The 25284-nt window shown below is 36.4% G+C and overlaps 1 protein-coding gene across 3 annotated transcripts in view; it reads right to left on the reverse strand.

Annotated features, from left to right (window-relative positions):
• The window catches only part of BRD10 (bromodomain containing 10), an 83615-nt gene that overhangs the window by 45396 nt on the left and 12935 nt on the right, over window positions 1-25284 (reverse strand). For all 3 annotated transcript variants that reach the window (XM_074394780.1, XM_010338774.3, XM_003928177.4), the window contains exon 2: window positions 15839-16039. In XM_074394780.1, the coding sequence (XP_074250881.1) occupies window positions 15839-15891 (53 nt within the window). In that variant the 5' untranslated portion in view covers window positions 15892-16039. The remainder of the gene's footprint in view (window positions 1-15838; window positions 16040-25284) is intronic.

The following is a 25284-nucleotide window of genomic DNA, read 5'->3' on the forward strand; positions in this document are numbered from 1 at the left end:
GGTGGATCACCTATGGTCAGAAGTTCGAGGCCAGCCTGGCCAACATGGTGAAATCCCGTCTCTACTAAAAATACAAAAATCATGTGGTGACACATGTCTGTAATGCCAGCTACTTGGGAGGCTGAGGCGGGAGAATTGCTTGAACCTGGGAGGTGGAGGTCATAGTGAGCCGAGATTGCACCACTGCACTCCAGCCTGGGCAACAAGAGTAAACCTCCATCTCAAAAAAAAAAAAAAAAAAAAGGGAAAGAAACTTGAACTTTAATAGATATTTCTTTAAATGAACAATGAAAGCACATGAAAAGATGCTCAACCTCATTATCAATTGGAGAAATGCAAATCAAAACCAGAATGAGATACTACTCCAAACCTACTTGGATAGTTGCTATACAAAAGACAGATAGTAACAAGTATTGGTGAAAAAGTGGAGGAACTAAAAACCTCATACACCGTAGACAGTATAATTGCTTTAAAAAACAGTGTGTTTAACCTCAGAAGGTTAAACACAGAGTGAGTTACCATGTGATCCAACAATTCTATTCCTAGGTATATACCCAAGAGAAATAAAAATATTTGTCCACATGAAAACTTGGACACGAATGTTCTTAGCAGTATTATTTACAACAGCAAAAAAAAAAAGGGGAACAAATCAATGTCTGACACTGCATTTTTCTATAAATCAGATTGCAATCTATTAAGCTAAATACAGTAAGAACACTACTTTGGCAAATATCACAAACTGCTCTTTTATAGAACAGCCTACTTTTACATTTTTGGTTGAAATGCCATAACTACTTTGCTATTACAAATACAACAAGTCATCTTATTTATCAGTCCTGGTTTATTTTAAAACATTAATAAAGAAACTGTCATTAGTGATTTGGAATTTATATATATATATATATATTTTTACATCTGAATACCTAAAAAATGTTAAATATTCTTAATAAAATTCACCTTTTTTCCAAAAGTGCTTAGAGTTTTATGGACTTTTATTTTTTACTGAATGAGCATGGTAGTGGACAGGCAGAATTTGGCTTCCTCGGTACAGAGCTGGGACTCCAAAAGCATACAGACTCAGTAGATGGGTATACTAGAAAAAAGTCCCTTCTCCCCATTTTCAACTGGAGGACTACAAGAAAATTTTTTTATCTTCACAATGGGAATGGTGGGTGGAAGAAAAAGAAAATCTTAAGAATATGTAACTATAAGCTGACTCATATGGTTTTATTGCCCAAATTCACATTTCTTGAGAGCTCAGAAAAACATTACCCTAAGAAATGAGTTTAATGTGGTTTCATGCCAATATTGCTGTCTGTTACGTGAATAACAGAAAATCAAATCTCTGATGGAATGTACCTTAAGCCTAGACTTTAAGGAACTCCTATTGCTACAGTGCTAAAAAATGAGTTCACAGTCAAAGATAAAACATAAAAGGAATTAAGATATTAGGGGAGACAGAAAGAAAGAATCTGACCCCAAGATAACAGATGTACGAATTATAAAACACAAGAAATACAATGTTCAGTGAAAATAAACTGAAAACATTGAGCAAAGAGAGATTATAAAAAATGACAAAGCAGTTTTGAACAAGAACTAAAAAGAACTTTTAGAAATAAAAAATACAGAAATTACAATAAAGACAGATTTACAGCTAACTCCTTGATATAGTTTGGATATCTGTACCCTCCAAATCTCATGTTGAAATCGGATTCCCAATGCTGAAAGTGGAGCCTAGTAAGAGGTGTTTGGGTTATGGGAGTGGATCCCTCATGAATGGCTTGGTGTCATTCTCACTGTAGTGAGTGAGTTCTCACTCTACTAGTTCTCATGAGAACTAATTGTTAAAATGAGCCTTGCACCTTCCTCTTCTCTCTCTTGTTCTCTTTCTCACCATGTGACATGTTGGCTCCCCTTCACCCTTTGCTAGGAGTAGAAGCAGTATGAGGCTCTCTCCTGATGCAGATGCTGGCCCCATGCTTCCCATACATCCTACAAAACCATGAGCCAAATAAATTATCCAGCCTCAGGTATCTCTTTACAGAAATGCAAAATGGACTAAGACACCCTTCAACAGCAATAATAAAAGCCAGCACACAATGGAATATCTTTAGTATACTCAGAAAATAAGTGCCACAGAAATTGCCAGAGTAAAAATATCTTTCAAAAATATAGACAAAAAGACATTTTCAGACCAAAAAAAAAAAAAAAGGTGTTATTTGTGACTAAAAAACACAATCTACAGGGATTTCTAAAGGAGAACAGTGATCCCTACCTAACTGAAGCATAAAGATAGTAAAAAAAATGAAAAAGTGGCCAGGTGCAGTGGCTCACACCTATAATCCCAGCACTTTGGGAGTCTGAGGCAGGCAGATCACCTCAGGTTGAGAATTTGAGACCATCAACATAGAAAAACACTGTCTCTACTAAAAATACAAAATTAGCTGGGTGTGGTAGCATATGCCTGTAATCCCAACTACTCAGGAGGCTGAGGCAGGAGAATCACTTGAACCTAAGAGGCAGAGGTTGCAGTGAGCCAAGATCATGCCATTGCACTCCAGCCTGGGCAACAAGTACAAAACTTTGTCTCAAAAGAAAAAAAGAAACAGTGGTAATACATAGGTTAATCTACATAAATATGGCATAAAACAATAATAAAAATTTTCTATGGAGTTAAAAAAAAAAAAAAAAGACAAGATAGAATTAAAATAAATGACAACGACTGCTAGGCTCCGTGGCTTGTGCCTGTAATCCCAGCACTTTGCGAGGCCAAGGCAGGCAGATCATTTGAGGTCAGCAATTTGAGATCAGCCTGGCCAACAAGGTGAAACCCCGTCTCTACTAAATATACAAAAATTAGCCGGGTGTGGTGGTGCATGCCTGAAAAGGATGTCAAGGTCCTTGTATTAGTCAGAAAGAGGGCAAAAATAATGATTAGTACTGATAAGTTACCAATTAATGTGAAAATTTCTATGGTAGCGACTAAAATAATAGAATTTACTATTTTTTTGAATTTCTGTTTCCATCTCCACTAATTTAAATATTTTATGAAGTCTATTTTATTAGGAGACAAAGAAGGCAAAAAGAGAAAAAATATGGAGTAAGTATCAACAGATAATGCCAAATTTAAAAAATCAAGAAACGGCAACATAACAAATGTGAACAGGATTCTAAATAAGAAATGTGAACAGGATTACCAGAAGAAATAGCTAAAAGTTAAAGGTAGCTGATTCTGAGTCATGTGCTTGAAGTTGAGTTGGATAAGACTGCTGCCTTTTAGTAGCCTTAAAGATACTCTGTGACTTTTAAACCAGAATGTCTGTAAAATTTTTAAAAAGTCTTAAATTTTCAAAAGCTAAAAAATAACAGATGATTTAAATTAATGTTTACATTACATTTATGGATACTGTGTATTTCATCATGAAATTTAGTTTTTCTACACTTTATGTACTGAGAAGGGTAGAATATCTTTCTTCAATATACTATCGTTAACAATAGGAAAAGTTTCAAGTTATTTCCCATAAAATTTAATTCAGTTTGTTTAAAAGTTTTTAATAGGATACTGTGTCTTAGAATCAACCATCAGAAACTGGGGTTGTTTATTACTATTCTTGGCACAGAAAACTGATTTTGGTTAATCTTGTCATAATTAATCCTGACTATGAGCTCAGTATAAAATCACGTATTGGTTAGAAAACATCTCAGACTGTAAGCCTAGAAATTCTCCCTTTTTGGTTACACAGACAAGTAAAATATAACTTTGTTTATGGCAGATTTCTATTTTCAAAATTAAATGTGACACCTTGTTTATATCCAAAGGAAGTAAGATTATGGAACTAGGAAGTGCCAAACAGTAGAAGAGATATGAAGAGTCAACACCAAGTGGGGAAAGCACAGCAAAAAAGAATATGGGAATCCTGAAGGCAATGCATACATAACTAACAACAATTAAATACATTTTGTTCTGGCAGAGAAGAGTGTTATATGTTCTGCAAAGGTTGAAAGAGTGACAACTAGTGCTCAGGGAAGAAAATGAAAGGGAAAGTTGGAGTAGATGAAAAATCTTTTATGGACTTGCTTTGCCTAAAGAAATGAAAAGCAACTTCTGGCCAATATAAAGATTGGTGATAAGGTAATTTCACAAACTATTTACCTGCCACGGATACAAAGGACATATAGAAGAGTGAAATAACTTGCCCCAAGTTTTCCTAACAGGTCAGTTTAAGAGACAGAAACACAGTTTGCCTGGTATGCCAAAGTTAGTACCAACTGGCTTACTTCTAGAAGAAGAAGAAAATGAGGCAATGGTATAATACACAAATTTCATTAACTCAGGTGCTTGTCAGGGCCATGACACAGTGATGCTGCCATCTGCATGCACTATCTGAAATTAATGAAGGGCTGCTACTCACATTGCTGCTGTTTCTCACACATTGTATCTTTCAGGGGAGGATTATGGAATCTAGCCTCAGACTCTGAATACTAACAAGATATGAGGAAGGAAAAGAAAGTACATGGCTGGTGTAGGCCAGTATAACACAGAATAGCCCTTTAGAAATATAACCATGGAGTCTCTTTCCTGATCCTCAGTAGTATGGTAAACAGGTAATGGAAACCTGCCAAAGATCTCTAGAGTTAATATATATAATCAGCCATTTTTAAAAAACATTAACACTTAATAGTTAAAAAATTTTAAATAGTATCTTAAAAATGCTTAAGCACATCACATTTTGCTGAAAGGACAGACAAAAAGCCAGCTTCCAGAATTATTCTCATGAAAAAAATTTGTTCAAAAGTACAGTACTGAAGAAGATAAAGCAGTGCACGTTTCTAAAATAGCAGCTTAAAAAATTAAACCTTCAATGTTGGGGAAATGCCAAAAGACTGCCTAAGGATAGTTGCAAAAACGTTTGCTATTTTTAAGAAGAAGGTACAAAAACAATACTGAATAAACAAGAAAAATCGTCCCGTTTCCTCCCCACCCCCGCCCCCATCAGCTCTCATTTATGATATTGCTCCTTACTGGGTTGTGGCATGTTTACCTATTACTCTGTGAAATACTAATAGAAGCTGTACCTAAGGTTATTTTAGCCATGCCTAATTTGGCAGAAACACTAGCTTTCCAAAAGAAAATTAAGTTTTAAAGTATCCTAACTTTACTGTTATAGTTTAATAAACTTTTATTGAATGCTTACCATGTGTGAGGATACAAAGAGGTGAGAAAACACGGACCCTACTCTCAAAGACATTACAATTTAGTAAAAGAAATGGGAGCTTTAATCCAAAATAATCCATTAACTGAGGAAACAATACAATGCACACAACTTGGTGACATGAAAAAAGGAAAGCAAGACATATATTTATATTTGCTAAAATGAATAACACATAATATTATATTTTAGGAAAATTAACCATTCATATCGAGTCCATCACTCCAGCTTATTTATCTGGCAACACCAGAATCTCCTCTGGCTAGTTGAAACAGAAAAGGAATTTATTTAAGGATTAGTAGGGAGCTTACAGAAGCTCTCTTAGGAGTCAGAGAGCTAAACTTAGATAACAAAAAGTCAGAAAACAATCCCAACCACACATAGGAGGCTCTCCAGGAAAAACTAGACTGTCAGCACTAATTGGCATCTTTGATATCAATAACCTGGAAGAACCAGAAACTCCTACTACCTCCTTTACCAAAAGATAAACCCTCTCACCCAAGACTGCTACCTGATGTTCCCATATAATTTCAACTAAGAAGTGTATGTCTGCTCATATAACTCTACCTTACCTGTGAGTCGGTTTGAGAATATAAATTTTCTGGCATCTATCCTGGTAAGTTAAGACTTGTAATACAGGAAATTACCAAAATGTAAGAAAGCCATTTAAAAATGCTGAGTGGCCACAAATGATGAATATATATTTAATTAAGTCACTGTTGCTTTGTGCTATAGAATATGAAAATAAATCACTTAATTATAAAGTCATAGTATTTATTTTACAAAAATAATCCCTGGAGTTAAAAAAATAATTTCAAATTTTAATGATTTCCAAATCAGTAAAATACCAATAAGCTTGTACAAGTACATGAAATAAAGAGTACTTACAAAATACACACTGGCTCACACCTATAATCCCAACACTTTGGGAGGCCAAGGCGGGAGGATGGCTTGAGCCCAGGAGTTTGAGACCAGCCTGGAAAATATAGTGAGACCTTGCCTCTAGAAAAAATGTAAAAATTAGCAAAGTGTGGTGGCCGTGCTTGTAATCCCAGCTACTTGGGAGGCTGAGGTGAGAGGATAACTTGAGCCTGGTAGGTGGAGTCTGCAGTGAGTCGTGATCATATCACTGCACTACAGCCTGGGACACAGAGACCTTGTCTCAAAAAGAAAACACACAAACAAAAAAAACCCCACTATTTCTTGTAATCCAAACAGTTTTGCAAAAAAGGGACAGCGAACAGATCTAGTATTTTAATACAACTAAGGCAGACTTAAGTTATCAAAACTACCTAATAATGTCATATTCCAGATAAACAGAAATTTACTTGAGGAAACCAACTGCCAATTTTCATCAATTTTATTTTTTTTAAAGTATCTAAAATGGTCAGGCATGGTGGCTCACACCTGTAATCCCAGCACTTTGGGAAGCTGAGGAGGGTAGATCACCTGAGGTCAGAAATTTGACACCAGCCTAGGCAACATGGCAAAATCCCATCTCTATAAACTACAAAAATTAGTTGGACATGGTGGCAGGTACCTGTAGTCCCAGCTACTCAGGAGGCTGAGGCAGGAGAACTGCTTGAACTCGGGAGGCAGAGGTGGCAGTGAGCCAAGATTGCACCACTTCACTCAAGCCTGGGCAACAGAGCAAGACTCCCTCTCGGGGGGGGTGGGGAAGTATCTAAAATATATGACCTACTTACTTTCCTGTTTAATAAACAAGGTACACAAAATATAATTCAATCATTCCTTAATGGCTTAAGGTTGTCATTATCAACAGAATGTGGTGGTGGTTGTGATTAGCTTAAGACTATTTCAGCAATAAATTAATTGGCTCTTTCACTCAATTTTCCGACTTTCGCTTGGAGGGCTGCTGTCTCAATCCGCAGGATCTCTCTGCATCAGATTCCCCAAGACTGCCTGTTGTCCTATCAGCATTTTCTTGAAGATGGGCAGACTACCAAGCCTTTCTCAATATTTATTCCTCTCTGTTCACCAGACCGTCACTTGCCATCTCCTTTATATTGGTTTCCAAAGCTATCCAAACTAATAGAGAGCAATAGAGGAATGCCAGGATTTTAAATCTGGCAATCTAAGAAGCCATTATTTTGACGGCATATACTGCACAAGGAAGGAAATTGGCCTACGGTATAAAAATTAAAATATAGAGTGGGGAGCTTCCTTCCTTTAAATGGAATAAGTAACAAATTAGAAACCAAATTGTTACATTTAAAGATTATAAAAAAAATTTCTGTAGGCCAGGGTTGGTTTTAAAAAAAAAAAAAAAAAAATATATATATATATATATATATATATATATATATAGAGAGAGAGAGAGAGAGAGAGAGAGAGAGAGAGTAAAAATTTAAAAATAATCTACTTTTGAGTTTGTGTCTGCCCAGGTGATCAGCTATAAATTATCAGATGTCCATCAAATATCAAATAATTAAAGTGTTAACCATATTAAAATACATACTAAATTTTTCAGCCTGCTACTATCTTGATCTCAAACTTCTGATATAACAGGTGTTTTAAGCTACTTAACAAGACAAGAACTGTTTTCCTCACTTCTTATGCCAAAGGTTTTTTTTTTAAAAAAAAGAAGAAGAAGCCTACACCCAGGACTAATGCACAAGTACAGGAAGCATATGATCTTTGGCACCTTCCCCTCTTTCTAACACAACTCTTTCTGTGCTTTCAAAGTCCTTTCTCTATCTAAATTTATAAAATCTATACTCTCAGCTAGTCTCTGACTAATTCTTGACAAGGTATTAGTATACATTAGATTGTTTGCCTCTAGATCCATTCTCCATCCTTCACTGTAAGGTTTATCTGTATCAACAGGCAACCTCATTCTCAGTCTGCTCAGGTTCACAAAGTGGAGAGACCTGAGAGGTGGTCAGAAAGATAAAAGAAAGTGGGATGAAGCATTTATTCTCTTGGCTCCCTTTTCATGAGGCTGCCTTGGGCTTTGTCATTCAATAAAAGGAATCTTCTCAAAACAGTCTCTTCTCTAGAACTGTTTCCTGGGTACCAGTTACTCTCTCTGCTTGCCCTGGTTACAGCCTTATTTCTTAAGATTCTGCTACATTGCAACCCCTTTGAAAAGAAACCCTTCTTGAAATATCGTAATATGACTGTGCCACATGTTTTTCTGGGCAGAGGAGAGACACTGATACCAACACTGACAGATACGACATCCAGAGGAGATGTTAAGCAGGCAATTAGGTCTGAAACTTAAAGGAGAGATCTGGACTATCTATCTGCCCATCTATCTATCCATCGATGCATCCAATCTATTTATCATCAATCAATCAATCTAATCTATCTCTATCTCCATCCTCAAGGGAGACACAAGAATGTTTATTATGGTATTCTATAATAATGAAATAATAGAAACACTTCAAAATGTCCCATCTCTTCTGGAAAATGGGTACACTGAAATACAGTCACATGATGTAATACTATTATACAGTTATTCTATAACACTTGAAATAAACTAGAACAAAACAGTTCAACATGAGTAAAGCTGAGATACATAAATAAATGAAAACAGAAAGTTGTGAGGGATAAAAGACTAAACTTTGGGTAAAGTGTACACTGCTCGGGTGATAGGTGCAGCAGAATCTCAGAAATCACCACTAAAGAACTTATACATGTAACCAAACACCACCTGTTTCCCAAAAACCTATTGAAATTTTATGTGTGTATGTATGTGTATATGTACGTGTGTGTGTGTGTGTGTGTGTAAGTTGCCATTTATATAAATGTTAAAGACATGCAAAGCAATGTTATATATTATCTACAAATATATACCTATATAATTATAACATTAAAAATGCATGGAAATGACCACTTTTTGTGGTCATGATGAAGTGACTGAATCAAATTTACCTTCCTACTGCAAGCAACTACAAACTGAACACAATATATAAAACATGTTTTTGGACATAGAACAAACAGTATACCAGCAAGATGACTACCAGATGTACTCTAACTGTGACCACCAAGAGAAGTAGAACAAATGAGATGATCCCTACAACTGCCCAGTGCTAGGACAGTTGGTTTGAATATCTGTCCCCTCAAAAACTCATGTGGACAAATATTGCCACAGTGTGGCAGTAATGAGAGGAGGGGACCTTGAAGAGGTTATAGGGTCATGAGGATTCTGCCCAAATGAGTGGATTAATCCATGAATAGATTAATGGGTTATCCTGGGAATGGGATGACTGCTTTATAAAGGGGAAGCAAGTGAGACGAGTTAGCACACTCAGCCCCCTCACCACGTGATGTCCTGTGCAGTTTTGGGACTCTGTAGAAAGTCACCACCAGCAAGATGACTACCAGATATACTCCCTGAACTTGGACTTCACAGCCTCTATAACTGTAAGAAACAAATTCATTTTCTTCATAAATCACCCAATTTCCAGTATTTTGTTATAAGCAACAGAAAATAAACTAAGACATCCAGCTTTCTGACTGAAGGAGTAGACTATGAGCACAGAAAGAGGGGAACACAGAGTTCCGTGGAGTGGAGTTGAGGGGATAGACATTGGCATTTGGGGAGGATGAAGCACTTGGAAGTTGTGAGATAATTCCAAAAGAAAGAAGTTATACAGAACAGATACCTATATTGTATTTTAAATTTCATATTTTCAAAATTGTGGTATTATTGTTTTTATTTTTTTTCCCCAAATATTTCTGATTTGCAGTTGGTTGAATCAGTGCATGTGGAACCTGCACACATGGAGAGCCGACTGTCTTGGCTGTGACTTGCTAAACTCCACAAAGTTGAATCTGACCAGAAAATTACAAGGTAACAATTTGGATAGCAACACAAATTGGGGAAGTAACTTGAGTTCTGACCAGCTGAAGCAGAAAGTCCTCAGTCACCACTTAGGAGCATTTAGCAGAGGCCTGAGAGGGATCATGTTGTAGGGCTGAATAAGAGTGAAGGCTATTTCAGACCACCCCCGCCAAAACAGCTTAAAATCTGGACTTTTCCAATTGTTCTATAAGAAACACTTGCCAAAACAAAGGCTAATTCTCTTCAAAGGAGGTAAATAAAATTCCAGACTCAACAAAGCAATGTTCACAAAGTCTAATTTCCAATAAAAATTACTGGATATGCCAAGAAGCATAAAAATATAACATGACCAGGAGAAAAATAATACGAAAACTTAGAAAACACAAAGATGATAGAGTTAGAGATAAGAAATTAAAACATGAAGATAATGAGAGAAATAAAGTTATATAAAAAAACAGAACTAAATGTAACTTTTGGAGATGAAAAAATTATATTCAGTAAAAAGTTTGCTGGATGAGACACTGCAGAAGAAAATATGAGCAATCTTGAAAATAGCACAAAGAAGACTGAAAGTCTATGGATCAAAGAAGTAAAATGAACCTCAAGCAAGATAAACACAAACACACACACCTAAGCTCACATCAAATGCACATGACAAATTGCTGAAAGCCAGTAATAAGGAGAAAATCTTAAAGGCAGTTAAGAGAAATAAGATAGACAACTCATAGAGGAACAAAGATAAGGAAATCAGCAGGCTTCTCTTAAAAAAACTATGCACAGTAAAACATGTCATGCTTAAACTGCCGACAGGGAAAAAAACCCGTCAATACAGTCATATATATGTGTGTATTACAATACACACATACACACACACACACACACACACACACATACTCCTCTCCATCATTCAAAATGCAAGGAAAGGCTGGGTGCAGTGGCTCACGCCTGTAATCCCAGCACTTTGGGAGGCCGAGGCGGGTGGATCACGAGGTCAAGAGATCCAGACCATCCTGGTCAACCCCATCTCTACTAAAAATACAAAAAATTAGCTGGGCATGGTGGCATGTGCCTATAATTCCAGCTACTCAGGAGGCTGAGGCAGGAGAATTGCTTGAATCCAGGAGGTGGAGGTTGCAGTGAGCGAGATTGCGCCATTGCACTCCAGCCTGGGTAACAAGAGCGAAACTCCGTCTCAAAAAAAAAAAAAAAAAAAAAAAATGCAAGGAAAAATAAAAACTTTTTCAGACAGGAAAAAAACTCAGAATTCACTGTTGGCTGACCTACATTATAAGAAATGCTAAAAGAGCTCTGCAGGAAGTAGAAAAATGATATCAGATGGCATCATGGATCAATATAAAAGAAGGCAGAATGTTACAAGGATAAATGTATGGATTAAATATATTTATCTTCATTCTAAGATTTCTTCAAAACACAACTATTTAGCGCACATACAATAACAGTTTACTGGGGGTTTAAAACACATGTAGAGCTGGGCACGGTGGCTCAAGCCTGTAATCCCAGCACTTTGGGAAGCTGAGGCGGGTGGATCACGAGGTCGAGAGTTCGAGATCATCCTGGTCAATGTGGTGAAACCCCGTCTCTACTAAAAATACAAAAAATTAGCTGGGAATGGTGGCGCGTGCCTGTAGTCCCAGCTACTCAGGAGGCTGAGGCAGGAGAATTGCTTGAACCCAGGAGGAGGAGGTTGTGGTGAGCCGAGATTGCGCCATTGCACTCCAGCCTGGGTAACAAGAGCAACACTCTGTCTCAAAAAAAAAAAAAAAAAAAAAAAAAAAAAAAAAACCACATGTAGAAGAAAAGTATATGACAATAGCACAAAGAATGAAAAGTGTTATAGCATTATTTGAAGCTGACTATGATAAATTAAACCACATCCTGTAAATCCTATAGAAACTACTTAAAAAAAAATAAAACAATGAAGCAGAGCATTATAATTAGCCAACAATATAGATAAAATGGAATATTAAGGAATGTAAGAAATATTACGAGATAAAAAGGGACATAAGAAATAAGTCAATAAATCAAAAAACATAAAAGCCGTATCTATGTATCTATTAGTAGAGTTTCATATTACATGAAGCAAAACCTGACAAAATCCAACAAAACTCAGAAAAGACAAAGGGTTACTATATTAAAGTTTGTATTTCTAGATAAATTAGCAATAAATAATTGTAAATTAAATTTTAAATTTACAATTGCATAAAAAACATAAAACATGTAGGGAAAAAGATAACCAAATACATAAAAAAAATATATACACTGAAAACTACAAAATACAGCTAAGAAAAAAAGAAAACAAAACAGTTATCCAGAAATTGATAACTTCAATGTACTCTCAATCAACCTTCCCAGGCTTTTTCTGTAGCCACTAACAATATGATTTTAAAATTACATAAAAAGTGAATATCCCAGTATAGGCAAACGAATTTGGAAAAAAAAAAAAAGAAAAAAAAGTTGGAAGATATGCTATTTAATTTCAAGACTTACTGTACAGTTATAGTAATCAAATCAATACAGTGTTAACATAAAGACAGACCCATAGCTAAATGAAACAGAACACAGTTCAGAAAGACTCACAAATATACTTTAATTGCCTTTCAACAAAGATGCAAAGATACAGTGGTGAAAGAACAGTTTTTTTCAACAAATGTTACTTAAGGAATGGTTATCCATATGGAAAAAAGTAAAGTTTTCCTTACTTCCTACTCCACACAAAAATTAACTTTAAAAGGATAATAAACACAACCAGAAAAATTAAAACTTAGAAATTTCTGGAAAAAAAATTTTCATAACCTTGGGTACGCTAAGATTCCTTAGGTAAATCACAAAAACATTTAAAAAATGGATGATTCAAATTTCCAAGGCAAAAACTTCTCCTCAAAAAACACTGAAAATGAAGGTCATGGACTGAGAGAACACTTGCTGAACACATGCATCTGACAAAGGACTTATATTCAGAATACATAAAGAATTCTTGGCAGGGCATGGTGGTTCATGCCTATAATCCCCACACTTTGGAAGGCCAAAGCAGGCAGATCACCTGAGGCTGGGAGTTCAAGCCCAGCCTGACCAAAATGGAGAAACCTCGTCTCTACTAAAAATACAAAATTAGCCTGGTATGGTGGTGCATGCCTGTAATCCCAGCTACTTGAGAGGCTGAGGCAGGAGAATTGCTTGAACCCTGGAGGTGGAGGTTGTGGTGAGGTGAGATCCCACCACTGCACTCCAGCCTGGGCAACGAAAGCGAAACTCCATCTCAAAAAAAAAAAAAGTATTATTACAGTTCAGTAATAAAATGCATGGGAATGATAAACAAAAAGTTAAGACAGGCATTTCCTCTATAACAGAACTACAGGAAACCTTAATATCATTTATGACTTAATACTTTTTTAAAAATTGTTGGAATGTGGGCACATAGGCCTTTTTTTTTTTTTTTTTTTTTTTTTTTAAGGTCCAAGATGCATGTGCAGGATGTGCAGGACTGTTTACACAAGTAAACATGTGCCATGGTGGTGTGCTGCACTTATCAACCTATCACTTAGGTATTATGCCCAGCATCCATTAGCTATTTATCCTGAGGATCCCCCTTTCTCCACCCGCCTTATTCGACCCAGTGTGTGTTGTTCCCCTCCTTGTGTCCATGTGTTCTCACTGTTCAGTTCCCACTTATGAGTGAGAAATGTGATGTTTAGTTTTCGGTTCCTCTGTTAGTTTGCTGAGGATAATGGCTTCCAGCTTCATCCATGTCCCTGCAAATGACATAATCTCATTCCTTTTTATGGCTGCATAGTATTCCACAGTGTGTATGTATCACATTTTCTTTATCCAGTCTATCATTGCCGGGCATTTGGGCTGACTCCGTATCTTTGCTATTGTGAATAGTGCTGCAATGAACATAAGTGTGCATATGTCTTTATAACAGAATGATTTATATTCCTCTGGGTATATACCCAGCAATGGAATTGCTGGGTCAAATGGTTCTAGATCTTTGAGGAATCACCATATCATGTTCCACAATGGTTGAACTAATTTACATTCCTACCAACAGTATAAAAGCCTTCCTATTTCTCCACAGCATATGCTTTATTTATTCTTTGTTCTATGATTAAAATATTTTATAATTTAAACCATTAACACCAAAAGAGATAGCTTAATTTATATAACTCTATTAAATTATCATAGTTACTATGATATTTAACAGAGCTTTTTCCTCCCATGGCTTATTCTCCTATGTTTATTTGATGTCAGGGTACACAAAGATTGAGTCATATTTATAGTTTCCCACTACCCATTCCTGCTTGGATATGTAAATTTTTTCATTATCATATTGAACTATTTGTTCAAAATGAGTTCAGTGTTCTTTTCTCAACCTGGACTCACATTTTCAAGCTCTTCTATTTTCTTTGCTACCATTTTACAAATCACAAGAATGGTATACCGCTTAAGAGCACAAGCTCTATCTAGTGCTTGGGTTCCATTGAGTTCACCATTCAAAAACTATGATCTTGGGCAAGTTACTTAATCACTCTGTGCCTCAGGATAAATGACGAATACAAGTAAGGTGCTTAGAGCTAAACCTGGCAAATACTCATGGTCAATAAATATTAGCTATTCTTTCTTTTATCTTCTTATTGTTGATATTACTACTATTACAACTACTTTTTGACTTATCTTTGTATCTTCTTTTATTCTCCCTATATCAAGGAAGGTACTAAGTCTCACTAATTGATCTTAGAACAATCTGATCTATTCCAATTTCTGGTGACCAGTAATGGAGGCGGTGACCAGCAGTGGAGGTGTAGACCACTACAGGCTTCCTTTTTCCCACAAGCCTTCCTTTTCTTCAATTCTTCCCATTCCAATCTACTGTACACTACTGTCAAGTTAATCTTTACCCCTTTCCATAAGCCCTCCTTTCCTATAGTAGGAGTAGTTCTATAAAGCTCTGCACAAGGAAAAAAAAAGTACTTCACAGCACATTTCCAAATTAATCACTGCTAGAAAAAGTATGATGGTAGAAAGTCTCAAGGCTGAGTTTTAATCCTACAAATTACAAAGCAAGTTACATTTATTATTACAAGAGCAGCAACAAAATATTATAAATTGCCTCTGACCAGCATTAACAAGTCCTTATAACATTAGTAATCACTCCTAACATAGTTTGCAATTTGATGTACTCCTGTAAAAATAACCAGTTTTTTTTTTTTTTTTTTTTTTTGGTCAGTATAGAAACATCAGTGTCACTTACCTCTCTGGGCCCTGGTTCTCTTTTTATAAATTAAAATGTTATATAAACACCATCAATCTTATGGTCCCAGACCTTAGAAGCTACCACTAATTGACCACAATACCTTTTCCTGATGAGCCCAGAGTAAGCACAGTTATTCAGGAAATTAATACCAGTAGAGGAACAGGAAGAGGTGAATTTATGTCATGCTTGAACTATATAATCTCTGGAGTTTCTCCTAATTTTAAAAGTCTATGATTCTGTTCTAAAACTACAAATCTACAGAAAATTCCTCTAATTTAAAACGTAAAATTCACTTGTGAATGAATACTACCAGAAATCTAGAAAGCACTCTGAAATATTTTGCAGAAATTATTTTTGTATAGCCTCAAGATAAGTGCTTTTAAATTTTAAAATTATATTTTAAACAAATTTTATTGTGGTATTTTATTATGAATTCACACTTCTGTAACAATGCATTTTGGAACACTACTAAAATGGGCCCAGAAATTTGATACGGGCACATAAAAATTATGCAGCTCAAATTATGAAATTTTTTTTAACGTTTACCTTTTTTCTTCTTTTGCTCTCAGCTGTTCTTCCTGTCTCAAAACTTGAACCATTATAGATTCAAAAACTCCACTTGTCAAGCCTGCCAAACTTCGCGGTGTTGACCGACGTCTTGTTGACGTACATGCAGTTCCCTTCTCATCCTCCAATCCATAATAGCCTCTAGATGTAACTGCTATCGTTGTCTTTTCTCTCAAGTGCCTTGGAGAAGAATAAGTCAATTTACAAGGTCAAATCTTCTGGATAAGCAATAAACCCCCTTAACGAGCATCTTAAGAATCATTTTTGCTAACTACATAAAAAGTGTTTAAACCTTATTTACTTAGCTTTGCTCTAAATTTTTATCCTCCCTACACAATTTCTCACACTCCTTATGTCATGAAATCAGTCTGAGTGATAGTTTCTTCCCTACATAAAAAAAAAAAAAAAATCTAAGACTGAAACATTAAAAATATTACTGACTAAAACACAATCTCTTTAATGGAAAACAAAGCTTACTGTTTGCAATGTATTTTATACTACCTATTATTGGTATGAGAAAATGTAAAATAATACAGAAACATTTTGGAAAAGAAAATTTACAGTGATACATAAACACTTTGAAAAAATTATGTACAGCCGGGCACGGTGGCTCACGCCTGTAATCCCAGAACTTTGGGAGGGTGAAGTGGGCGGATTACCTGAGGTCAGAAGTTCAAGATCAGCCTGACCAACATGGAGAAACCCCGTCTCCACTAAAAATACAAAATTGGTCAGGCGTGGTGGTGCATGCCTGTAATCCCAGCTACTCGGGAGGCTGAGGCAGGAGAATTGCTTGAACCGAGAGGCTGAGGCTGTGGTGAGCCAAGATTGTGCCATCGCACTCCAGCCTGAGCAACAAGAGCAAAACTCTATCTCAAAAAAAAAAAAAAGAAAAAATTATAAACGAATGATATATTATAATAAATAATTATAGGTTGAAATTTGGAAACTTCCTGCTTAAACTACAAAAAGAATCCAGGAATCTAGATTTCTCTTCAACCTCACCACAGTAAGGAGAAATCACAAATGTTTTCTTACTTTATGATGTTTTTATTAATACATTGAGATGCTAATTTAATGCTTAAGATGATTTAAAAAAGACTTCTTAGCAATTCGCTTAATTATCCATAAGTCCTCTTAAATTTGAAATAACTGATTTAAAAAATTTATATTAGGAAAACAAACATTACTTTAATCTTATATGGTTTTTAAAGTTAGTCTAAAAACTGACTTTTGAATTTGCATTTGTATGATAGTTAATTGTAAACAGCTTCAGAGAAAACATTTGCTTTTCTACCTTTATAAAATATGCCAGAGCCTCTGAAGATGTTGTACATGCCATTTCTACAATGGCAAAATCAAGTCAGTACTCAAATTAGCCAGGCCTGGTGGTGAGCACCTGTAGTTCCAACTATTAATATATTAATATTTGGGAGGCTACAGTTGGAGGATTGATGCCTGGGAGGTTGAGGCTGAAAGCACCACTGTACTCCAGCCTGAGTGACAGAGATTCTGTTACAGAGATCCTGTTTAAAAAAAAAAGTAAAGAAAAAAAATTTATATAAATTAAAAGTTCACCCTATTTCCCTGCTTTCCTACAGACTTTAACATAAAATAGACTAAAGGTTCATTAAAATGTACATCTTTTCTTTTCTTTTTTTTTTTTTTTGAGACAGAGTCTCTGTAACCTAGGCTGGGGTGAAGTGGCATGATCTCAGTTCACTGCAGCCTCAACCTCCCTGGGCTCAGGTGATCTTCCCATCTCCACCTTCTGAGTAGCTGGGACCACAGGCATGTGCCACCATGCCTGGCTAATTTTTCTTATTTTGTAGAGACAGGGTTTTACCATGTTGCCCAGGCTGGTCTTGAACTCCTGGGCTCAAGCGATCAGCCCACCTTGGCCTCCCAAAGTGCTGGGATTACAGGTGTGAGCCACCCTGCCCAGCCAAATGTAAATGTTTATGACACAAAATATAATAATTGAAGTCCTGTCCTCCTTGGACTATGTCCACAATGATTTATTATACTAAACTAGAATAACTTTTAACCACCTTACCTTCAATGCCATCTAGGTCCCATGAACAGTTAAGTATGATTGTAGGGTTAAACCAAACGGTAGCACCATTATGTGTTTTCTCTTTTACAAGAGGATAACATTATAACCAATTCCATTTTAATTAGGGCATGAAATGGTTCTCCAATAATACAGAAGAATTTGGGCTAATATAGCATACCATTTTAGGCTGTGATCCTTCAGCATACAATAGCATACAATTAATCATCTGGGCTGGGAGTAAGGAACTGGGGGCCCAGGGAAGATAGCTAACTGGCAACAACAGATACTGAATGGGTATATTTGAATTTATTTTAATATAATGTTTTTAGTAGATGAATTAATTAGCTGTATAATTTTAATACTTCTCCAATACTGATGAAAGAGAACATTAATGGACAATGTTGCATTGAAAAATAATGACATCTCAGAGGTCACAAGGTATACAAAGCATTGGGGATAAAAATCCAGTAAGTACATAGCACATTGGGGATAAGAAAAATTGAGAAAAATGGCAAGTTATATGGCTAAATTGTTATGTAAAGTCAGAAACTGTGTTTTACTCTTAATAACTTCAGTTATTTAAGTAAACAAGATGAAGGTATAAAACTTTTTACATCAGTATTTTCTCAGGACAAAGACCAAAGAGAAAGTAATATCCTCTATTACTCGTCAGAAATTAAAATTTATAAGCTTTGATATTTATCACTTATAATTAAAAGAAAATCCAACCAACCATGCTGTTTCTCTCTTACCAACATGAAGATTAAAAAGACTGATATTACTCAGTGTTGGAAAGGATGTAAGGAAGGAAAAATTCCTAAACATTAGTGGATGTGTAAACTGGCAGTCTTTCTAGCAGTCAATTTAGTAATAATCATTAAAGTTTAACATGAACGTATCCTTTGACTCATCGTGCTTCTGGGAATTTATTCTATAGATGTACTTCTACAACTATGACCAAGAACACTCAAAGTACTGCTTGTTATTTTTCAAAAACACTAGAAACATAAATGTTTTTCAATATGAGACAGATTAAAGTACTGAACACTACAACATGAATAGCATCCATCCATTAAAAGGAATCAGGTACATGTATACGTACTCACTGTAAAACATGCTCATGTTACACTGCTAAATGCAAAAAAGTTTCTGATCAAAATATACTTTTAACCCAAAAAGAATTATATATGTGCACAAGTATGGGTGTGTGTGTGTGTGTGTGTATATATATCATGCATGCACAGACATACTAGTAGATGCCATATGTGTATTAGTTTTCATATGATATGTAAACATACATCTAGTAGTGTGTCTGTACGTGCATGAGTTCAAACTCTCATCTAGATTACCACAGTCGCTTTGTAACAGGCCTCCTGGCTTTGGCTCTGTTGCTCCTAGAGTCTATTCATATAGCAACTCAGGTAAGCCTTCTAAAAAGCAAATCAGAGCTGGGTGATGGCTAAATACACTGAAATAGCTCTCCCATTGCAAATTTCAAACTTTTTTCCTGCCTATTAGGGAAATCATTTTATGAAATCAATCTGACAATGGTTTGAAAATAGTAACATACTGCCATCCATAAGCAAACACTAAGCAATAATTATGGTTATCGAGTTTTACATTTGTTTTCTCCCCCACTTTTTGTAAAACACAAAGCATGCAAAGTCTTCTCTTTGTTAATATATTCTAAATTTCAGAATTCAGAGGCTTGATTCTGTTTAAAATTAGTAAAATAAGTCTTAACAAGAAAGTGAATTGATACTAAGCTTCACTTATAGTTAATATACAAACTACTTGTAACCATAAGCTTTACTTATAGTTAATATACTTATAGTTAATATACAAACTACTCCCCTACTAAAAATAGATATTTGAACACTTTTGCATTATGTGATTTTCTTTGGCTATCAAAAACAATTTACATGTGTCACCTATAAAAGCTGTTATCAGCACACTTAAAACTCAGTTATCTAATCTGCTTGAAAATATTCTAAATGAAGCTGGGCGTGGTGGCTCACACCTGTGATCCCAGCACTTTGCGGGGCTGAGGTAGGTGGATCAACTGACGTCAGGAGTTTGAGGCCAGTCTGGCCAACATGGTGAAACCCCGTTTCTACTAATAATAAAAAATTAGCTGGGCGTAGTGGCAAGCACCTGTAGTCCCACCTATTTGGGAAGCTGTGGCAGGAGAACTGCTGGATCCTGGGAGGCGGAGGTTGCAGTGAGTCGAGATCTACCACTGCACTCTATGTTGGCGACAGAGTGAGACGCCGTCTCAAAAAAAAAAAAAAATTCTAAATGAAGAGTTTCAATAACTTAGTTCACCTATCCATTTAAAAATATTAAAATGCAACTTCAGTCCAAGGGTCCTGGCAAGAAAGAGATAATATGTAAAAAGGCGTGATATTTATTAAATTACGGGACTATTTACAAATGTGCAGACAAAGTTGAGAGAAAATAGGAAGGGATAGTGAAGCACTCTGGAGCCAGCCACAGTGGAGAACTATTCTACCACTCTAAGCCCAATAGGTGGAGGAGAAGGAATAGTTGCTGGAACCGAGCGCTGTAACTGCAGGAGAGGGTCATATAACGATAGAGCACAGTTACTGACGACTTGCAGCCCAGTAAAAAGGAAAGCTGTTAGAATGAATATTGCTGTCCTCAGTCTTCCTGTCAGTCTCTCCTACTGGCTGAACCCAATCAGAAGTCAGAGGACAAGGCATACCGGTTTGGTCCTTAGAAATCAGCCTGCTGGGGCAGAGAGAACGGTGCATAAGGGTGGAAAATGCACAAGGGAGGGGCAAATGGAGATTAACAGCATGGCACATCTTAATATTAGTTTTCAAGAGCAACTGATTAAATGAGAAAATACAGAAATTTTACTGAATTTCAACAAAAAATCTTGCATATCTGAAAGATAAGCATCATCCATCTAAGCTTCTGTCTACATTTATGTATCCTTATAAATTCTGAGCTACAACAGCCATTAAAACCAAGTATTAAAATAAACCTAGGTTAAAACAAGCCTTTCAAATAGCTCTACTGCCTAGTATGAAATCAAGATTCTCAAAATTAATGAAGTATCACAATGACCTCACAAAAAACTGTCGATAACGTTAAAAAACATTTTTTAAATATGCTTATTTACTCTTTCATTTTAAGTATCTAGTTTAGCTTATATTTTATAACATACAAAATATAAAAGTATCTATATATGATTTATTAATAAATATGCATAATTGAAGGTACATACTCAAAATTTTTGGTGCTTGGGAAACCACATCATGAAAGTTTGGAGACCACTACCCTTATCTGCAGTTATAAGCTATCTGATACACAATAAAGTTTTCAGGAAAAGAAGAAGTCTTCATACCCACAAAAAAAGCATTTATCAAGGACAAACCTACTTCCTACTTGATCTTTACCTTCTACTTTCCCAATCATTAATTTTATTCCCCCTTAATTTTTTTCATCTTCCTTCAGACCTCCAGTCCCTTGTTTGACTCTCATTTGCTGTAACATAATTCAACTTCTTTTAGTTATTCACATAGATAACTAGTTAAGACCCATAATACATGACTAAACTCTTACCTCCCTGAAACAATTATACTTCTGTCTCAGGCATATAGTCTCTCTCTTACATGTCAGCCAAAAGACCCTTCACTCCTATACTTCCCCTACTGGGCACTGTAGGAAAAAATAACCCTCTTGTAGTCTATGTCTAACTATAACTTCAGCTGGGTTCAACTGTGCCTAATATGACTTCTTTGAAGGTTGTCAACTCCCTCTTTCATTATCCGTAACAGCAATTTAAAATGCTACAATTATTCAAAAGCTTCATTCCATCACCTTGCAGGTGACTTTGCCCACCACTTATTTCAGAAAAAAATGGTAGTTTTTATGTAAGAGTTCCATTAACTTCCTGCTTTTCAAAAATCACAATTATCTAAATCCAGGCCCATCCTTACTTTATGTCTCAGTGAAAAATGTGCCTCCAATCCTCTGATGAAAAATGAATCACTGGCCGGGCGCAGTGGCTCAAGCCTGTAATCCCAGCACTTTGGGAGGCCGAGGCGGGTGGATCACGAGGTCGAGAGATCGAGACCATCCTGGTCAACACGGTGAAATCCCGTCTCTACTAAAAATACAAAAAACTAGCTGGGCGTGGTGGCGCGTGCCTGTAATCCCAGCTACTTGGGAGGCTGAGGCAGGAGAATTGCTTGAGCCCAGGAGGCGGAGGTTGCGGTGAGCTGAGATCGCGCCATTGCACTCCAGCCCGGGTAACAAGAGCGAAACTCCGTCTCAAAAAAAAAAAAAAAAAGAAAAATGAATCACTACACAGGTCTTCAGAATTTGTATTTCATTAATTATCTTATGTATCTTCAACCTCTCTTTCTCTACCTGTTAGCTGCTTTAGCATATAAATAAGTCCAAGTTTGTTTGTTTGTTTGTTTGTTTGTTTTTTGAGACAGAGTCTCACTCTGTCGCCCAGGCTGGAATGCATGATCTCGGCTCACTGCAACATCCACCTCCCGGGTTCAAGCAATTCTCCTGCCTCAGCCTCCTGAGTAGCTGGGATTACTGGTGCCTGCCACCACATCAGGCTAATTTTTTTGTATTTTTAGTAGAGATGGGGTTTCACCATGTAGGTCAGGCTGGTCTTGAACTCCTGACCTCGTGATCCACCAGCCTTGGCCTCCCAAAGGGCTGGGATTACAGGCATGAGCCACCTCACCCAGCCACAAGTCCAAACTTATATTAAAAACACAACATTTTCCAAGTCATTGCTGATCCAATTTATCTTTCATGCACACCTCGATCTACTATAACGTGGCATTTGCCTGCAGCTACTCCACTGAAATCACTCTTCCCAAAGATATCCCAGTTATGAAATGCAAAGGATATTTTTCAGTTATTTTAGTCAATCTTTCTATGCCATCTGGTCACTCTTTCATTAAGAACTTGCATTGGACTGTGCAGAAAGAACAAACAGATAGGAAACAGTGGAGAGAGAATACTAAATAAGGATAAAAATATTCATTCATATTATTCAAATTTATTCATCAAAATATTTACTGAGCAACAAGGATTTAGCAAAGAACACGCTGACAATTTGTATATGTGGAATGAAAAGTATAAACATCAAAGATGACTGATAAATTCAGGCTGAAACAATGATAACACCATTGATGAAAATGTGAAAGTCAAAATGGAAAACAGGAAGACTGGGAAGGAGATTTGGGTTAGAAATATATTGAGTTTTAACATTTTGAGATAACAGTTGCACAACTAACTGGAAAAGTTCTATGGACAAAAATATGAAACTAAAACTAAAGGCGGGGGCAGGGCTCAAAATATTGATTTAGGAACCTTTGTGGTAAGTAAAGCCTTAAAAAAACCTCTCTAGAGGAATAAATATAGGTAGATAAGATCTTAAAGCATTTAAGGAAAAAACACAGCAAAAAAGAGGAAGACTCACTAGATTAGTTAAATAATTTAAGTTAAGAAATAGCACAATGGGGCTGCTACAGTGGCTTATGCCTTTAATCCCTGCACTTTGGGAGGCTGAGGCGAGAGGATCACGAAGTTCAGAGAAAGAGACCATCCTGGCCAACACAGTGAGACCCCATGTCTACTAAAAATACAAAAAATTAGCTGGGCATGGTGGCACATGCCTGTAGTCCCAGCTACCTCGGGAGGGTGAGGCAGGAGAATCACTTGAACCCAGGAGGCGGAGGTTGCTGTGAGCCGAGATCGTGCCACTGCAGTCCAGCCTGACAACAGAGTGAGACTCTGTCTCAATTAAAAAAAAAAAAAAGACAAAAAGACCCCAACAACTTTTAAAGCTATTATTAATTTCTGCAACAGCAACAGGTAAATGACATAATGCCCCAAATAACAACTGAAGACTTGTTTTTGTTTTTTGTTTGTTTGTTTGTTTTGAGACAGACTCTTACTCTGTCACCCGGGCTGGAGTGCAGTGGCACAATCTTGGCTCACAGCAACCTCTGCCTCCTGAGTTCAAGAGATTCTTGTATCTTAAGTCTCCCAAGTAGCTAGAATTACAAATGTGTGCCACTACACCTGACTCATTTTTGTATGTTTAGTACAGATGGGATTTGATGGGGTCTCCCCGCACTGGCTAGGCTAGTCTTCAACTCCCGACCTCAGGTGATCTGCCCATCTCAGCCTCCCAAAGTGCTGGGATTACAGGCATGAGCTACCATGCCTGGCCCATGTAACTAATTTTTTAAAAATCATTTTGCTTAAAATATATTTCTTCTGTTTTTCTAAATTTAGGAAAGTCACAAAGGTAAATGCAAAGTTTCTGTTTACAGAGAAACAGCATTTGAAAAGTGCCTTATCAACCTTGACAAGTGTGATCAGCATTTTTAGTAAGTTAGGGCTGCTTTGCCAAACATATTACTACTGCTACAGTTATTCCTCACCAGACAGAAAGCACTCAGGAGTTCTCAATGCAGCAAAACAGAAGCTCTCTAGGACACTAACTCTCGTACTGTCCCAATATGCTAATGTTCCTTAGAATATGCTAAAGATGTGATGAGTCTGCAAAGTCCGCAGGTAAATTCTCTGGCTTCCTGTTCCTGGCCATCTCTTCTGTTTATCTCCTAAGCATTGATGAGGCTTTAACGTAGCAGATGGTAAATTTAGGACACTTTCAGATTCACACAATAGCACAAAGAAGAAAGGCAGGAAAGCTAGAGCAAATTTTAGCCCCTACCTACCTGAAATAACAGGTCTTAACAAAGAGATACAGGGACTTGGCAAGAGCTAAGGACTTAATTAAAATTAGGAGAATGTGGCAAAGTGGATATTACAGTGTATGCAGAAAATAAGTAAATGCTATCAACTTTTCAGGTTTCACTTCATGAATGAAAGGAATATCATTCTTATTTCCCACAAACCAGTGATTTCTATTGTTTTCTTGCATATTTCTTATGTGAATTGAACAAAACATGAGTGATGCAAATGTAGGTTCTACTATACTTATTTAAATGCCACATATCTAATGGAAAAATAAATACATGAAAAAAACCCCAGGGAAAAAAACGTGTTTTTTGACAGAGGACTCACTCTACCAAATATATTTAAATGAATTTCAAAGTCACAGTAATAAAGCTTAATATCAGAAGATGAATAGTTAGATCAACAGCACATCAGAGAAAGTTAGATCCAAAAATACCAGAAACATATTATAAAGAAAAATAGATCTAAATCACCAACAGCATATTATAAAGATGGTAATTCAAAATAATGGGAGAAAGCTGATGTTGCAACAACTGGCTGGGCAATTGAGAAGAAAATAAATCTGGATTTCAACCTCACTTCTTCACTAAAACTAATTTCA

The sequence above is a fragment of the Saimiri boliviensis genome, chromosome 2, assembly GCF_048565385.1.
Source record: "Saimiri boliviensis isolate mSaiBol1 chromosome 2, mSaiBol1.pri, whole genome shotgun sequence".
Taxonomy (NCBI): domain Eukaryota; kingdom Metazoa; phylum Chordata; class Mammalia; order Primates; family Cebidae; genus Saimiri; species Saimiri boliviensis.